The following is a 19,009-nucleotide window of genomic DNA, read 5'->3' on the forward strand; positions in this document are numbered from 1 at the left end:
TTTTCATACCTAGGGTTGTCTAGCAGTGTTTGGCTAGGAATACCCCGTTATATCAGACCCGATTCGGAAGGGTATTGAGACCGAACGACCCGTGGTAGCAATGGGGACTCATGGGCGCTCAAGACCGGTAACCAACCCGTGAGAGGACAGGAATCACATTGTGGGGGCCATTTATTGGTAGGGTTGCATATGGATAGACTTGGGCTCACGGGCGCTCAAGACCGGTAACCAACCCGTGAGGGGACGTGAGAGCTTCCCGTTTACCATATGTGGATAACCAATAGGGTTGATGAGTCCGTAGTAAGGGACTATGAGGACTCTAGTGTGAAGGATACCGGAAAGGATCGCCAGGGGCGAGGAATGGACGTATCTGGATCTGACTTGATATAACTAAGTAGAAGACTTGCATTTGGCTAGGCTTAACCATGACATGCGCCAATACTTAGACCAATGGTGATGTGAGAGAGCGGTGACTTAAACCCCCGCCATGGAATGTCCCGAGGGATGCCGGACCCACTACCAAACGGCGTTGTGTGATTGACCTACCTAAAGAAGTATGGTGCTATGACTTAAAGCATGTCTGCCAATAGAGACCAGCATACATAGAGTTAGATTCATAGATTCATTGTTTGTCTCATACCATATTGCATTTATGTTTGTTTTGAAATCCTGTCATTTATGTTATTATGGATTTAACTGCCTTATTGGGTTTCTTTCGAAACTCACTCCTTTTGTACCATATCTTTTGTTAGACTTCTCTGCAGGTTTGGAATATGATGACGGTCCATATAAGGAAGGGCAAGGTGAAGAAGATGAAGAAGAGCCAACTGAAGATGTGGATTAGATTTCTCTTGTTTCTTCTAGACTTATCTTTTACTTTACTTGCATTAGCTTAGAGATTTACTTAGATTTTGATCTACCTTCCGCATAAGTTGTGGAGTATATTTCCGCTATACTCTACAGTTGTCTTTTGATTTGGTATATTGTTTTCCGCACTCTGATATTCTTAGTGATCCTTCTGAGATCCTTTCTTGACTTTTATTATAAATTACTTGAACATTATGATTTGTTCTTGCTTTTGATTATGTTATTGTGCGAAATGGATATGATCGTTCCTAAACTTGATCTTTAGGACTGTGGATCACACTCTCGGGTATGCCAGTTAGGGTACCGGCTGGGAGGATGTGACAATATGGCGGGGAATGTGACATTTAAACCAAACCAACCGGGACCAAGGAACAGGGGGTGATGGGATTGAAGAAGGTTCCAGGCGGAGGCAGTGGTGAAGGATTTGATGGGAGAAGTGGACCAAATAGTGAGGTCATACAGCTGACTGAGGATAGGGGGGAGGGCACTCCAAACTAGAGAGAGGCTGGGGTGGGGGAGCAGGGACCACGAACCATTGGAGATGAAGACATCAAGTGTGCAAGTCTTGGGAATACGAGTATCATAGACAGTGCGGGGGCCAAGGAGGGGGTAGAGAACGCCCATCGGATGCCAGGGGTCAAGCCAAAATAGAATGGAAGATCCACTAAAGATCTGGATAGAGATAGCAGTGAGAGCGCGAGGGCGGAGGAGAAGGATTGTCCTCCAAATCCAGGATGGATTTGGGGGGCAAGAAACAGTTCAAAACGAGTCTTGCTTGAGGAGGTAGGAGTATACCCACGAAACCCAAATCGAGTCATGCTTAGAAACGATCTTCCAAATGAGCTTCAAAAGGCAGGCAAAATTGACATCAAGGATTCGACGGATCCCAAGACCTCCCTCGGATTTGGGACGACAAAAAGATTCCCAAGAGATGGGATGGAGGAATCGAGAGGATTCTTGGCCTTTCCAGAGGAAGGCACAGAAGAGGGATTCCAAGGATTGGATAACATATTTGGGGATGGAGAAGATGCCACTCCAATACAGGTAAGACGATTGGAGGATTGATTGAATTAGCACGACTCAACCTGCAAAAGACAAAAGCTTTCCTTTCCAGAGTTGGAGCCTTTTCCTTATATGGTCAAGCATGGGGGAGCAGTGGTGGCGGGTGAGCCTACCGGGGATGAGGGGTAGACCAAGATAGGTCACAAGGAAGGAGCCAAGGCTAAACCCCGAGAGCTGCAAAAGGGAGTTTCGAATGGAATCCAAAACTCCAGAGAGAAAGAGAGTAGATTTGCTAAGAATGACACAAAAGTCAGAGAGAGATTCAAAGGAGGAGAGGGAGGAAACAATGGTGGAGATAGATCGGTAGTCAGCCTTGGAGAAGATCATGAGATCGTCTGCAAAGGCAAGATGGGAAAGGTTGGAGGATCTGCACTTGGGATGGGAGAGATAAGGTGCTGGTCCGTGTAGATGGTTGATCCCATACAAGTCAACATAAACTCAAATTGAACATTTAATTCAAACCCAAATGCCCATTCGTGATCGACTCAAAAGTGAGTCGAACTCAACTCCATGCTAAGTCACCTATCTTTCACCATAAGAAAGCCAACTTACATAACCAAATAAATGCCTGCATATGCAATTGGACCAGAATACCAAATTTTTTGGACCAAATCTATACCAGTTTGGGCTTCCAAATGGGCCTGTGCTGGTTCAAGAAGGAGGTATTGCATCATACTTAATTCTTCCATTGATCAATATTATCACAATAAATAATATTAAGCAAAATTAGAACCTCCAGTGCCCCATCACTCCAATGCTTGTCTGCCACACTTTTCAGCTTGGATCCAGCTTTGTCCTTAAGGTGCTGAAAACACATAAAAGAGTCATTAATACTTTGGCCATCTGGGAAGAGAATCCTGCAACATAGAACCAAGTGCAGTAAGCTCGATATACCATAGCTATATTATGTAGTCGTTCTGCTTTCTTCTTAACACCGTGGTCAATCTTCTCAGTGTCCTCACGTGCCCGAGCTGCAAAGTACCAATCATGTCAAATTGAACAGAAAAATAGCCAAAGCAATTTACAACAAATCTCATTTAATAAACTAAGCCAACCAAAAAATAGAAAATCATTGATAATCTCTAGGACCCAGAATAAAATCACTCAAGGAACAGGAACTAACAAAGCCTACCATCAAGCTTAAGAAACTCTAGACCAATGATTGCTGCATCTTGGCGTGCCCGATCATTCAATTTCATTATGCCACTAATGCACACAAAAGGGAAAAAATAAGCAAAACATCCCCACGTAAAACAAAAACTGCAAAGCAACACATGAACATGTCAAAGAATCTGACCTAAGCCTATCTCAAGCATATGCCAGAACAACAATCAATGTTATTGGAAAACTATATCTAAGAGGTGGTGGTACACCACAAAACAAATCATTGACTTTTTCTTATGAATGCATTTTCTTTGACAGGTTCAATAGGTAGAGAACACAACCAGTGGAGCTGAATATTACCGTGAAAGCAAGATGATGTCATTTCGAGCTCTTTCATTAACAAACTTTGCATCGTTGTAGACAAATTTGCAAGCCTCAGCTAAGCCCTGCCCTGAGTAAGTAGGACTTTCAGACATGACTGGATGCTCAGGCAAGAATGAGTCAAAAAACTCTTCAACTTCTTGATCTCCAATTTGGGTTCTGTACGAAAATGGGATTTCCAAGGAATAAGAATTCTACAATTATGTTAACTCTGGTCGGTCAGTCCCAAGAAAAACTGTACCAACACTGTAATTTGGAAAAGCAGGGAAGCAACAGACAGTACAGAAGTACATGTAAGGACATATGTGTCTGCAATTCACATATCACTAGGTTTCAACTTTTACAAATAATCATTCTATACCAAAAGCCATCTCAAGAACAGTAGAATGTGTGCATGGAAACTTTTCATTATATCTTCTGTTCAGCATATTTACAATTCCTGATACATGTTCAAAAATAAAAGGAAGAAAAAACTTAGAAGGTCAATCTACTAAAATGAGATCAAAGGAATCTGTCTAGGACAATAACAAGATAAGAGATTCTAACTAAATCCAAAGAAAAAGGTGAAAGGGTAAACAAAAGCTTATGGGCATAAAGAAAAAGGATTGAGTACAACTAGACGAAAGAAGTAAGATGATACACCCAAAGATGGGCAATCAGTTGCAGACGATGAAAAGAGGGTAAGAACAGAGAAGAACTCAGAGAGGAGATGAAAATAAGGATAATTTTCTTCTTAACTTTCCATTGCTACTTTCAGTGGTATTTATAACCCTCAATTACAACCTTAGCGATCTCTCGACCATAAGATCAATTACCCTCTAAAATCCCCAAAAGCCCTGTCTATTGTTTTCACAAATTCCTCACTCATGCTTTTATTCTGATCTTTTCCCTTTTGCATTTATAGAGCATAATCGGTTAGGCGAGCTGGCTTTTGGCGTGCTTTGGTACTGGTACGCAGTGCTTCGGTTGTGGCTTCTTGTCCCTGTCCTGGCGTAACCGAAATCTGCTCAGTTGGAGGTGGTTCTGGCATAACTGAAGCCTGCTCTGCTGGAATTGGCTCTCCATAAGAGGGCGCTGAGCTCAGGTTCGTATCAATACCCACCACTCCAACACCAACTTGTCCTCAAGGTTGAAACAGGGGAATTGTTTCTGAATTGTTGTGATATCTACCCAAGACGACTCTTCTACAAGCATATCTTCCCACTGAATAAGGACTTGAGGCACGCTAGTTCTGCGTCACCAAATAGAACGAGTCTGCACAACAGCCAGAGGTTGTAATTTTGTTGGTGGTAACTCTGGAATAGGTGTTGCAGGAGAGGGAGGACTGACATATGGCTTCAGAACTGAGACGTGGAATTCCGGATGTATGTGGGACGTTGGTGGTAATTCCACGTGGTATGCAACCTTGCCAATTTTTCTAAGGATTTTGAACGGCCCGTAAAACCTCTTTGAGAGTTTCTGGTTCAAGCGAGCGGCGACTGAAACCTGTCGGTAAGGCTTGAGACAGACATAGACCGAATCACCCACTTCAAACTGCCAATCCCTGCATTTCCAATCAACCATAGTCTTCATGCGATTTTGGGCACAAACCAAGTTGTTCTTCAGGGACTGCAGGAGTTGCTCGCGTGTCTACAATTCATCTTGCACTGCAACATTTGTGGATTTTCCAAGAAGGTAGCGACCAAGAGAGGGGGGGGTCTTCCATACACAGCCTCATATGGTGTCATGCCAATTGAAGAGTGGTGGGACGTATTATACCAGTATTCGGCCAAGCTCAAGTATCTGACCCAATGATTTGGCTCCTCTGCAACATAGCATCTCAGATACATCTCTAAGCTTCTGTTGGTGACCTCCGTTTGGCCGTCAGTTTGCGGGTGATATGCCGAACTCATGGCTAGCAAGGTACCCTGCAGACAGTGTAACTCCTTCCAGAAGGAACTTAGAAAAATTGGATCTCAGCCGCTGATTATAGATCTGGGTATCCCATGTAATTTTATCACATCATAGAAAAACATTTATGCTACCTTGTAACTGGTATAGTGAGGCGGTAAGGCTGAGAAATGACAATACTTAGATAATCGATCCACTGTCACCAATATTGCTGAGCATCCCTTAGATAATGGAAGACCTTTGATGAAATCAATTGAAATTTCCTCCCACACCCTTTCTGGTATTGGTATCGGTTGAATGAGTCCCATCGGGTTCTTGTGTTCTGGCTTCATCTACTAGCAGATTTTACAGGCGGCTACATATTCTTCAACATCAGATTTCATTCCTTTCCAAAAGACGTTCGAACAGAGCCGCTTATATGTACGTCAAACTCCGGCATGTCCTCCCTGTGGCGATGCATGATACTTCTCCAAAAATTTAATCCTTAACATCGAGCCCTTGGGAATCACCAATCAGCTGTGGAATAGGAGAACCCCCTGTTTGATAGAGTATCCAGGTGAACCTTGCGGGTTCTCTGTCACCGCCGCAGATCTCTTGGAGCTCTGATGACTAGCACACTTCTTGTTTCAGTGTCTCCAGGATGTCCACAGTGATTAGAGTGATAGAGAAGAATTCTCCTGTGGCTTCTGGTCTTCGAGACAATGCATCAGCTACATTGTTCTCTTTCCCTGGTTTATAAATAACCTCAAAATTATACACAGCAAGTTGGTGAGGAACCGCGGCTACTCTGGTGTCTGTATAGTTTGGGCCGTAAGTTCGCAGAGACTATGTTGGTCAATCTGGACTCTGGATATAGAACTTGCACCCAAGGAGGTATTTCCTCCACTTTGCCATGGCCTAAGTAATCACTGTCATTTCTCTCACATAGGTGGAAGCGGATTAAAGCTGTGGCGATAGTTTGCGGCTGTAGAAGGCGATGGGGTGCTTGGACTAAGAGAGCACTGCTCCCACTCCTACATCAGATGCGTCCGTTTCCACCGTGAAGGGTTGTGTAAAGTCCGGCAGAGCCAATACCGGTGCTCGGGTCATGATCTGCTACAACTCCTGGAACGCCTCAAGTGTAGAATTAGTCCATTCATAAGCGCCCTTCCGTAATAGATTAGTGAGAGGAAAGGCCAACTGAGCATACCCTTTAATGAAACGGTGATAATACCGAGTTAACCCCAAAAAGCCTCTCACTTCTCTTAGGCATTTAGGTATGGGCCAATTTCCAATGGCCTTAATTTTGTCTTGATCCACTAAGAGTCTGTGGGCCAAGACCACATGGCCCAAATACCCAATTTCTTGTTGACCAAAAATACATTTAGAACGTTTGGCATAGAGTTTGTGGACCCTTAATATCTCCAAAACTTATTCTAAATGATCTAAGTGGGCTTCCCAAGTTGGGCTGAAAATCAGTAAGTCATCAAAAAAAACTAAAACATACCTCCTTAGAAAGGGCTTGAAGATTGCATTCATCGTTGCTTGAAATGTAGCCAGTGCATTCGTGAGCCCAAAGGGCATCACTTAGAATTCAAAATGCCCGTCATGGGTGCGGAAGGTAGTTTTGGCACATCTTCCCGCCTCACTTGAATTTGATGGTATCCGGATCGAAGATCCATCTTCGAAAAATAGCTAGCCCCATGCAACTCGTCAATGGTGGGAATGGGAAAACGATCCTTAATTGTAATCGTATTAAGGGCACGATAATCAACACAAAACCTCCATGTGTCGTCCTTAACTAACAACGCCGGAGAGGAATATGGGTTGTTATTGGGCCGAATCACCCCATTCTTTAGCATTGTCTCCACTTGCTTCTCCAACTCTTCTTTTTCGAAATGTGAATAGTGATAGCGTAATGCCCCGCATCTTTTTCTATTATTATTTTATTATTGTGGTGAATGTGCCATTGTGGTCGAGATCAGACATTGCTTGTGGGTCCCACAATAGTGGGATTAGACTAAACTGAAAATGACGAAATGATCAGCGTACATTTCTGAACCCAGAGGCATGAATATTCTCACCCCAAGGTGGGCCCGGTGTAAAGAGCGGGCCCACGAGCCCATAAAGAAGGCCACTAGGTATATACATCATTGTTTTATGTTAGTAATTGAGGAGAGAGAAGGTGGAGATGCCACCACCTTCTCACGTGGCCATTAGATATTTTCTAATGAATTAGAAGGGGAAGGGGTGACACCTATCTCATATTATTTTTTGTAATTAATGATGATAAAGTAGGAGAAAGAGGAAGAAGTGGGTGTTATGCTGTCAGATGCGTGTAATATGAAAGATGGGAGTGGAAAAAGACAAAATGGAAAAAGTGAAGGAAATGGATAAGAGTTAAGAGAGGGAGTTGCAGGGGAGAAATAAACGAGAAGAGGAGAGGAGAGAGAAGACTGAAATGGAGGATAAGGCAAAGCTGTGGAAAAATTGAGGAAGGAGAGAGAGAGTTAAGAGAAAGGATATTTGCGCGGAATCAGGTTTAAGAGGAAGGAGAGAGAGAGTGGAGTGGAGATGCAAAGACGTTACCTGCGTCCAAAACAAACAGCAGAGGGAGGAGAAAAAGAGAAGAGGATTAAGGAGAGAGAAGAGGTGAAGATTGAAGAGAAAGAATTTCAGAATGGGGAGTAAAAGAGAAACCGGAGAGAGAAAGAGTTGTACCACACCCAGTTTGCAGAACTTTTAAGAGAGAGAAGAAAGTGGAGGAGAAGAGAAACGTGTAGAGGAATGAGAAGAGAAAGAGAACAGAGAAGAAGTAAGAAGGAGAAAGAAGAGAAAGAGGAAAGAGGAGGACGAAGAGTAAGAGGTGAGGTAGAGAGGAGAGAGAAAAGAAAAAGAAAAAAATGAATAGTGGAGTGCGTGCAAGTGCAGACCATTAGTAAAGAAAGAGGTAGAAGAAGAATAGGAGAAAGGAGAGAGGAGTGGAGAAGAGGTGGAGAGAGGAGAGAGAGGAAGACCGTGAGGAAGAGGAGAGAGAAGGAGTAGAGAAGAAGTGGAGAGAGAAGAGAGAGGAAGACCGTGAGGAAGAGGAGAGAGGAAAGGAAGAGGAGAGAGAAAATGAAGAGGAAATAAAATAAAAAAGTGAAAAATCCCGCGTTGGTTTCCGTGTATTTGGCATAGCCGTTAATCGTTCTGGATACCGGAGGGAGAGCGGATTTTATCGGAACCAAGGTCAAGACACATACCCATGGACCAGAAGCAGGTAAGTAATATTGACCAACCTATGTATGATAAGTGGCTGTTTTCCTTTAATAGATATGTAGCATGCACATGGTAACATAAAGTCTATTTAATTTATTCGTTGATGCAAATTATGGAAAGTGCATGATATATGCCTTTGTGTATTGAACAAAATGCATGGAATTGGATGACAGCTCAATGACTTGATTGAACTGCTTGAATGAAACGTTGATAATGTTCTTGAACTATTAATCATAAATTTGCAAGAATGTTTATGCATGTTAAATGTAAATTATCATGCTCTCATATGTAAATGATGGAATGTCATGAACTATGTTTAGATGAGACTGAATGATGATTGAAATGAAAAATGTATATTGAAATGAGCAGAGCATCGTAATGCCATAGAACAAAATTCCATCGAAACTTGCGAAATTGCCACCGAAATTTCCCATTTTGGAAAATGCGAAACGAAACTCATGAGGACCGGAAAAAATCCACAGTTTCGATCGAAACTGTCGAAACTTGTCGAAACCCGGAAACCTATCGAAACTTGGTTCAACCCAGTTGGACCAGCTGGTTCATGAGGAAAAAAATTTCCCAAATTTCGCGGGAAACTTGGGAAATTTCGTGGAAAACTTGGGAAATTTCGTAGAAACTTGGAAAATTTCGTGGAAACCTAGGAAATTTTGTGGAAACTTTGGACTTTTTCCTGTAAATTTTGTAGCTCTTCCATTTTTTCAATTTTTTTGTTTATTTCATGTTTCCCCAAATACCCACGACAAATACCCCCTCCATCAGAACTTCCCTATCCAAAGTGCGTATTCCCTTAGGTTGGTTATCTTAAGCATATTGATGATTAGACTCATAAAGTTACAGTTGTCGATTAACTTGACAACCATAGGCATAAAATGTTATGGGATGTCTATGTTCGTTGGTTGGAGAGAGGATGTTACAGGCATAGTACTACTTAGCTCACAGGATGAATCCACTATTGGCACTCCTCTTAACACTAAGTTGTATTTTTCTTTTATTGTCAACTATTTTGAAGTTAGAAATTATATATTGAATGTTATGTGCTTAAGTAGTTAAGTTTATAATGTACTTTTTGGACAACTCTACATTGATGTTATGTACATTGAATGACATATCTAAATTGATTTTTTTAGCAAAATACAACAAATGTATTCTTTATACTCTAATTAGCTTAAATACAGGATCCCACCCCAAAATACTCTCTAAAACCTGTCGAAACTTGTACGGAAAAGTCTTCAGTTTCCTCGAAATTTCCCAAGTTTCCACCTAAGTTTCCCATTTTCACCCGGTCGAAACTTGAGTTTCCCTCGAATTTTTTACCATGGGTAATGCAATACCGAATTGAATATGAAAAGAGTAAAAGAAAAAGAAATGAAAATGTAATAGCTTCTGTAAGTCCTGGTACTTATGTACCCAAATGGGAAGGCATGAAGCAAGACTGAAAAGGCGAAAAGATTGAGTCTGTGCCGATGGCAATCCACGAGGTGTGCAAGGCCTTGTGCCTAGAAGCCACTTCGGTGGTGAAGGGACGAAGCCACTTCGGTGGTGAAGGGACGAAGCCACTTTCGGTGGTGAAGAGACAGAAGCCACTTCGGTGGTGAAGAGACAGAAGCCACTTCAGTGGTGAAGAGAAATGTGCATCATCTGGATTTGCCTAGGCTCAAGACTATAATGTCAGATAACAGAAATGAAAATAAAGGAAAAGGAAAAAGGAAAAAGAAAAAGAAAAGGAAAAAAGGAACAGGAAAAGGATAATGGAAAAGGAAAACGAAAGGAAAAATTGGAATGTATGATGTTATATGATTTTGATGTGATCATTGATGCATGATGAACTGCCTGACTTAATTACATGGTTGTCTTTATTGCTTACTGGACCGCAAAGCTCATTATTGTAAATGTTGATAGGTATTCAAATACATGTTAAAGGCAAGGGTGCTGCCACCTAACACTGCCTTTAAAGTTGAAGATGTAAATTCACTTTCTTTTCGTTGCGATTGATGTTTGTATAATTGGACTGTGAATATATATATACCTTCTAAAAAACTGAATATGAATAGATTTTTTAGGACCAAATCTAAAGGTCTTATCTTGAGAATACTTAATAAAATCTCCTTTAGCTTTCACACTATTCTCAGTAATCTTTAATCTGTCTAAGGATGAATTGAGATTTTCAATTTCATTCTTTGAAACTGTACTAATTTTGGATTCTATCTTATCAAGCTTTTCCATGATATCCTTTAGCATTTCCGGTTCAATATTATTTTGAACTATAATGACCGATCGGTAAGGTGCTATGTATTTGGTTATACCACATTTTCTTGGTAGATCTCCCATAAATTCTTTAATCTTTCTTTGATTTCATATAATCTATACTAAAGAAAGACTCATAATAAACAACCTTTGGTTAGGTTCTAAGATTATCTATCTTAATATCTATAAGGATGTCTTTTCCAAATTCTTAGACGTAAGGCCATCTTTGGGTTTAGCCTAATTTTTCTAGACAGCTAAAGGTTTTCATATCTTTGGGTTCTCTTAATCTTAATTGGTAGATTAATTCTCGGATTTCATCTTTAGAGGGAATCTTTGATAAATCTAAGGCAAGGATTATTTTTCTATAATCTTAACCTTTTGATTTAGGTAATCTAGATTTTGGAGAACTGGTATTATCTTTTTTCATCTCAAGAGACTGATTTACTGCTCAATATCTTATTTTTATCTCCTATAATACGCCGATACGAATATAGGGTATTCCAGAAAATTTTAAGTTGGTTGGATCGAACTATGCAAATCCTATATGCAAGTATGACCTATACTCTGAGTATTTTAACAGATATCTGAAATAAAAGAGAAAAACAAGGTACGGGGCTGATACACAGAACCGAGACTTATGGAAGGCTGAAGTTGAGAGGGGGATGCTTCGATTTCCTTTTGGGAAGGAATGCATGTTATTCTCAAGATTCAACCTTTTTGAGATCTAATGATGGATGCAATATAGTAGAATGATATGCAAAGTCATGTGAAAATTTTAAAATTTGAGGAGTAACAACCAAATCAATGGTTTTGTCTCTTTAGGCCAAGAGAGGCAAAAGACTACGGCACCAACCCCGCAAGGGACTTACACCAGCCATTCAGGCTCGTGAGGCCTTTACGCCTTGAGCAAGTGTTCCTGGCTTTATCGGATAGGGTTCTTTAACTCTACTCATTCTTTGAAATTCAAAAGACTTTCGGAAGTGGACCTCACCAACTATTTCAGGGTTGTAAACAGCCATCCGAACTCGAGTGATTCTCGGGATTATTTAACATCAGTTGTAAAGTTTTTCACCAATTCTAGAGAGCGTTGGAGTTGGGTCTCTTTCAACTGTAGCATGAGAACATCTAGTTTCGGTTGTCCACCGAAACTACTCATCTGGGATTATTGATGCAGATGATCCTCATGATGCGGGGTGGTGTCACAAGAACAGAGGCAAACTGTAGGCATGTTCCATGGTTATCCACCCGAATATGATGAAATGACATGAAATACATAATTACTCCACACTACAGCCCATATCTTAAAAGAAATAAAGAAAAGAACTTACAGAAAGAGCTTCTACGCTGGATCTTCTAAGGAGTGCAATGTTGGAATAAGGTATTTCATAAACATTCACTATCTATACAAGCATACAACAATACAATACTGACTCTAAAACTTCTCTAAACTTCTCCTTCTCCTTTACTTCAACATTGAAGTTCTTTATATAGACATCGGACTTCAAAGTTTATAAAACATAACTTAATAAAAGATAGAACGGAATTCAAAAACTATTAAACATAGTTTGACAAAAGATAAAAGGAATCTTCTTTTAGTTACATAGTGTTGATGAGGATTGCGCAGTAGCATCTTTGCATAGTAACATCTTTTGTGGCGGATGACGGCAGGTAGGAGGATTTTCGGACAATTATGTTCCTACTGAAATCTTCATTTGTGAGGCTAATGACTTTAGCAATAGTCTCATGTATCTCAGGGTTCTTCGTCCATCATCTCCATGACTGGACCTGCATCTTCGTTAGCCTTTGAGTAACTTTCTCATCATGCTTCTTTTCATATCTTTTGGAAAACAGAGCTTTCTTTTCTTAAATCTTCGCCAAGTATCGCATATCTGTTTACCCATCTTGGAACGGACGATCTCAAAATCGGCAATGATTATTCTTACGTATCTTTGTTGTGTTCACTTCTTCGGAAGGCCTAAGAGCATCGATCTTGTGGAGCTGGATGAGCTGGGTCCACCATCTTCGCGATAGTAGCCTTTAAGCAAGCATTTCATCAATGGATCGACATATTCGGATGGGAGGCTCTGGAGCTTCTAAACTGTTTATCCGTAGTGAGATTATCTTTGGGAACTTCATTTGTCTTTTCTTGTGTTTATTGACAAATGAGGTCATAACTCGACCATTCATGCTAAGAGGTCTTTAGCACGAAGTAAATGAGCTACTAACTCGCTTTACGCAAGCTGGGTTTGCAAGCCTTAAGTGTTAACTTCTTCAACAAGGGAGGAGCATGTCGTATATCTCACACTGTTCGTTAAATCTTTATTTCCACTTGTGAGGAACACCATCACATGCCAGAGTGGCCTTTAAAATCTTTTGGTCAACTTTCTCAATCTTGGGATCTTTGTAGAAGTTGATACAAGGGTTTTCGGCATCCTTGAGCTTGAGAAAGATCAACATAACCTTTGTATAGAGGCTTGTCAAAGTTTGATACAAGCAGAGACATCGACCATTGTGTGTAAATCGGGAAGCTTTCCCTTAAAACAACGAATATCGTAGCTGGATTTTGACTTGGAGTAAGCCATATTCATCGATAATTTAAGCAATTCAGATGAACCGAAGTAGTCAGTTTGCTCTTATCGTGGTTCTTGGACACTCGATGGTGAGAAATCCAAAGATTATCTAAAATTGTTCTATCTTCTTCTTAACTTCAAGTAAAACCTTGAATTGAAATCTTTCATCTATGGTGTAGAGATATCTCTGCATACATAATCTTCTCTGGTACATGCTTCTTTTTCAAGATAGCACTTCCCATCGAGGAACTTTATCTTTGCTGCTCGGGTATTAACCACGAAGCTATAATCTCTTCGATAGAAGTATCTTTTGATTGGGAACGATCGTATCTTGAGAATCTTTGGGTGGGAATCAGCCATATCTATTTCCTGCAAATTATTTTCCAAATAAGGATCTGGATAATCCATCTACAAGGAAATTATCTTTTCCATTAATATGTTCAAAGGTTATATTAAAACCTTTGTTTATAATGGTATCTCTAAAAATCAACCATCTTCTTTGGGAAATCTTCTCTCATTTAAATTTTTATAGAATCGACATGGCTTGATGATCAGTTCTAACAAGTATCTTTTTGTTTTGAAGGAAAAGTTCAAAGGCTTCTAAACCTTTGATAACGAGATCTACTTCAAAATCTATGCTGCTAGATTTTTATTCGGTGTAAGCGAAGCATATCTGAGACTTCTTATTGGATTTAGGCGAATACTAATTTGGTCTTATTTTGAGTATTGCTCCCCATCCTTCTGTGAACCATCGTTTCAACAATATGGTAATAACTATCTTTGGGATATCTTACAGGTTCAATCTTAGAGACCAATTGTTTTATTCTTTGAACTAGCTTAATGTCTTGTTGGTTAAATCTTTTCTCAACCTTAGGGGAAGTCTTGGCATAAAGAGGGCCTAAAATTTTCCCTAAATCTTTTATGAAATTTCTGGCTTGGTTGACCAAACCAACAAAGGATTTAATCTGTGTAGGTCCTTCAAGGATATCTGGGAGTTCCAAAATTTTTCTTGAAATGTGATCTTGTAATGAGATTAAATCTTTTCCTAAGACAAGTCCTAAGAAATTAACTGTTCTTTGGCTATCTCTAATTTCTTTTTGGAAATGACTAAACCATGCTTAGTAAATAGCTTAAAAGCAATGAGTAAATGCTCAACATGCTCTTTTTCATTTCTCTTGAAAATTAGGATATCATCTATATAAACTGCAATAAAATCTCTATATTCTAGGAATATCTGGTCCATCTGCGTTGGAACACGAAGGGGCATTCTTTAATCCAAAGGGCATTACATTCCATTAGTAATGTCCTCTGCTGTTGGAAAGCAGTCCATGGAATAGAATCTTTATGGACCTTTATCTGGTGAAATCCAGACTTGAGGTGAAACTTACTAAATATCTTTGCTTTGTCAATTAGTGTGACAAGGAAATCTCTACTGGGGATGTTATATGCATCATCCTCAGTATTATCATTTAATTTTTTGTAGTTTATCACCATTCTACTTTTTCCTCTCTTCTTTTCTGATTCTTTGACTACTATAAAAGCAGCTGATCTGTGGGGACTATTTGAATCCTGTATTAATCTAAGTTCTTTGAGCTCTTTAAGATGCATATCAAACTCTTCATCATCTTTGGGATTATACTTCGGGTTTACTGTAATAATCCTCATATCTTGGTTTTTTATCTTCAGCTCAATTATTGGTTTATCTATATGCCAAAATTCTAGGGGATTCTTATCTTGTATGATCTTTGACTTTTCTAACTTTTCCAAGACTTTCCGTATAGTGAGGTCATGGAAGTTATGTTCAAATCTTCTAAAATCTAAATAATCATGTTCTATCTCATAACAAGAACTAAACTCAAATTCTTCTTCTAATAATTCTTGTTCTATTCTGAACTCAAAGTTGTCATCTTCTTCAATATCTAAAGCAATTTTGCAAGATCCTGGAATTTTGCATTTGCAATCTGGGGGTGTAAGGGTAAGGGTAAGGGTGGTTATTATTCCTATCCTTATCCACCACGGTTCGCTTGCTAATCTGATGATCCGAATAAGGAAGAGTTGGGATCATAATACTCTGCCTATTAATCTGAACATAGTGCTTATTGATTTGTAAAGCACCATTAAAACTTAAGATAAAGTTAAGTCCAATGAGTAAATTATCCCATGGGGTGGGTCTTGGACATACTTTACCCATCTGAAACCATGACTTTGTCCACAATTAGTTTTAAAACTAATTAGAGGATTTTTCAGCATCTTATCTATGGTGTGGGGTATTCCATCTATTCCTCTACTAATAGTAGGGGGTATGTCTATTAAAAACTTTGGGTCATTGAACCATTTGGGGTTCATTGTACTAATTGTACAACCCGTATCTATAATTCCAATTAAAGAAACGATCTTATCGCCAACTTTGACTTGACATTCCACTCATGGATTTCAAATCATCTTTTGTTTGGCAAAGGGGAATCTGGATCTCATTTGGAATCGGGTTGGGGTGCTTGGTTGGTTTGTGGAACCAAAACCTCCTTTTCTTATGATCTCGGGGCCAATACCATAATTTGGGATAATTATGATCTGGGCAATCTTTTCTCCTTGAGAGATAACTATCACTTTTCATTATGATTCATCATACAAATCTTTATGGGATCTGTATAATCAGCATCTAATACTCCTCCAAGGATTTGTACGCCTTGTGAAGCATAACAAGATCTATCTTTGATTATCATTCCGAACTTATTACTAATGGTATAAGTAACAAGTGTATCTATGATAGTTAACCGAGGTTCTAGGATACAATCATATGGGATAAATATGTCATATCCTAAGCTATATTTTGTGGATTTTCGAGGATGCAAAGCTACCTCGAAAACCATTTAATATCTGGGTCCGGATCACTATCTATCTTAGCATTGAGAAGTGCCAGTCATCTTGTAATAATTCTATCTTAGTAGAATCTCTTTTTCTTGTAATCTGGGATAGTAATTTTACTTTCCCTTTCTTCAACAAGAATTACTGATTTATCTAGACAAAATGCACATCTTTCATCAAGGCAATTTCGCATTGGTATCTTAAATCTAATCCAGGGTATTTTCTACAACTCGAACAAGCTATATGGTATCTTCCACCTTTGTGTTTCCAAAGATGCTTATCTTTCTCACACCGGGTTTTAACCATTCTAATATACAAACTGAGGGTTAACCAACCGGTTAATCAAATCCGGGTATGGTTCAATATCTTCTTCTTGGGTATCCGGTATTTCTACCGATATAACACTATAAACTGATTCTTGGTCCGACATCTCTTGGTCAACTCGCAATCAAGCATTCATTGGTGTTTTGTACCACCATTGCCCTTTCTATCCGTATGATCAATCTTGGACATTCTTTTACCGGATGACTGGTATCTCCACAATTGTAACATGCCAATCTAGTCTTATAATTCCTATTAGGATTATATCTTCTAGCATGTTTCTGAGGATCTAGGAAAGGCTTTCTCCTAGTGGATCTCCTTAAATACCAATTTTTCTTTTCTTGGTAATGCCTTTGTCTAGGTTTTTCATAGTAACCTATCTGGGATCTTCTAGGGATCTGTGTATATCGGGTTTTCTTTTGGTCTTTTATCTTGGCTTCTTTCACCAAATGCTTGTGTGGTGAAAATATCTTTACAAAATCCAAAATCGACTTTGGAATTGTCTCGAATCAGATAAAGGTACATTCTTCAACTAGTTTTGTAATAATGTGTGTAATCCTTATACACACGTTATCTCTTGCTGGATTTCCTCTACAGGGGTCCAACTATCCTTTATCTTTGTTCCAAGAGGTCCTGGTAACTTCTTGAATAACTTATCCATTATTTCCTTAGTAAAAATATTACCACTTATACTCGTATAGTAGTAATACAACTTAAGGAATGGCTTTATATATCTATAACTTTGGAGGCTTAACCGTTCTAGGTTAGTTAGAGCCATAGCTTGAACTTTAGTTTGTGCACTATTGGGATCTTGTCCAAGACACAACATATGGATACAACTTGTAAAATTATAAGGGTTTACCCCTAAATTTACAAGTTCCGTATATTCTGTGGGTATTCTGTTTTGAATCTTTCCCAATTAGCTTTCATGGATTCACCTAAAAAGGTTTCCAAATATCTATACATCTCTTCCGCTGCCAAGTACGAGTTTCTTTAAAGAATTCGTTAACAACAATCGCTCCAAACATCTAAGACACTGTCCCATTTTTAGGGTCATGGTATCCTAGGTTTAATAACTGCTCTTCCCGTGATGGAATCTAATCCTAATCTACGGTGACCACAGGCACTTCTCCTCGAGGCCCGATTATATCTCTGGTCCAATCTTTTCAAGGGATAATCTAGTTTTTCTATCTTCAATGGGTCCGCTCCAAATCTCATATCTGAATTGGTTGGTCCGTATGGCTGGTTAGGATCATACGGGGCTCCTTGCATATTCATACCTATATGGTTATCTAATTCTTCACCAATATCTTCTAAATCGAAGGAATCGATTAGTATCTTCATCTTGTTTATCCATTCTAACTCTTATACTAGCATTGGATGATTTATGTAATCTAGATTTTGGAGAAAGGGGTGTTTTTTTTTTTTCTCTAGAGAAGGTGTTTTTCTCGTCGAAAGATGAAAAATGGATGAGATACTTGACGAAGATTTAAAAAAGAAAGCCGCTTGTTTTCCAAAAGATATGAAAAGAAGCATGATAGAAAGTTACTACAAAGGCTAAGAAGATGCGGGTCCAAAATCATGGAGATGATGGACGAAGAACCCCGAGATACAATGAGACTACGCTAAAGTCATTAGCCTCACAAATGAAGATTTCAAGTAGGAACAGAATTGTCAAAATACGCCACAAACCGCGACTCATGCCGACGCCACAAAAGATGTTACTATGCAAAGATGCACCGACGCAATGCCGACGCATCAAGCACTATGTAAACAAGTAAAAGAAGATTCTTTTATCTTTTGTCAAACTATGTTTAATAGTTTTTGAATTCCGTTCTATCTTTTATTAAGTTATGTTTTATAAACTTTGAAGTCCGATGTCTATATAAAGAACTTCAATGTTGAAGTAAAGGAGAAGGAGAAGTTTAAGAGAAGTTTTAGAGTCAGAAAGTATTGTATTGTTGTATGCTTGTAATAGATAGTGAATGTTTATGAAATACCTTATTCCAACATTGCACTCGTCTTAAGAAGATCCAAGCGTAGGAAGACCGCGTGTCTTCCGTAAGTTTTTTTTTATTTCTTTTAAGATATGGGCTTGTAGTAGTGGAGTAATTATGTATTTCATGTCATTTGCATGCATATTCGAGGTGGATAACCGTGCAACATGCCTACAGTAGTGCCTCTGTTCTTGGTGACGACCACCACTGCATTCATGTAGGATCATTTGCATCAATAATCCCAGATGAGTAGTTTCGGTGGACAACCGAAACTAGATGTATGCTCGATGCGTACAGGTTGAAAGAGACCCAACTCCAACGCTGTCTAGAATTGGTGAAAAACTGTTACGAAAACTGATGTTAAATAATCCTGAGAATCACTCAGAAGTTCAGATGGCTGTTTACAACCCCGTGAAATAGTTGGTGAGGTGCCTGACGGTCTGAAAG

The 19,009-nt window shown here is 39.4% G+C and overlaps 1 protein-coding gene across 1 annotated transcript in view; it reads right to left on the reverse strand.

The window, feature by feature from the left end:
* Positions 1-19,009, reverse strand: part of LOC149024813 (senescence-associated family protein) — a 35,495-nt gene that overhangs the window by 9,007 nt on the left and 7,479 nt on the right. Inside the window, exons 3-6 of the mRNA XM_089145007.1 lie at positions 3,394-3,573; positions 3,062-3,135; positions 2,824-2,900; positions 2,663-2,734 (exon numbers count right to left, since the gene is read on the reverse strand). Of these exons, the coding sequence (XP_089001133.1) occupies positions 2,663-2,734; positions 2,824-2,900; positions 3,062-3,135; positions 3,394-3,573 (403 nt within the window). The remainder of the gene's footprint in view (positions 1-2,662; positions 2,735-2,823; positions 2,901-3,061; positions 3,136-3,393; positions 3,574-19,009) is intronic.

This window comes from Hakea prostrata, chromosome 2 (assembly GCF_041222555.1).
Source record: "Hakea prostrata isolate BN-2017 chromosome 2, UWA_Hpros_2, whole genome shotgun sequence".
NCBI classification, from domain to species: domain Eukaryota; kingdom Viridiplantae; phylum Streptophyta; class Magnoliopsida; order Proteales; family Proteaceae; genus Hakea; species Hakea prostrata.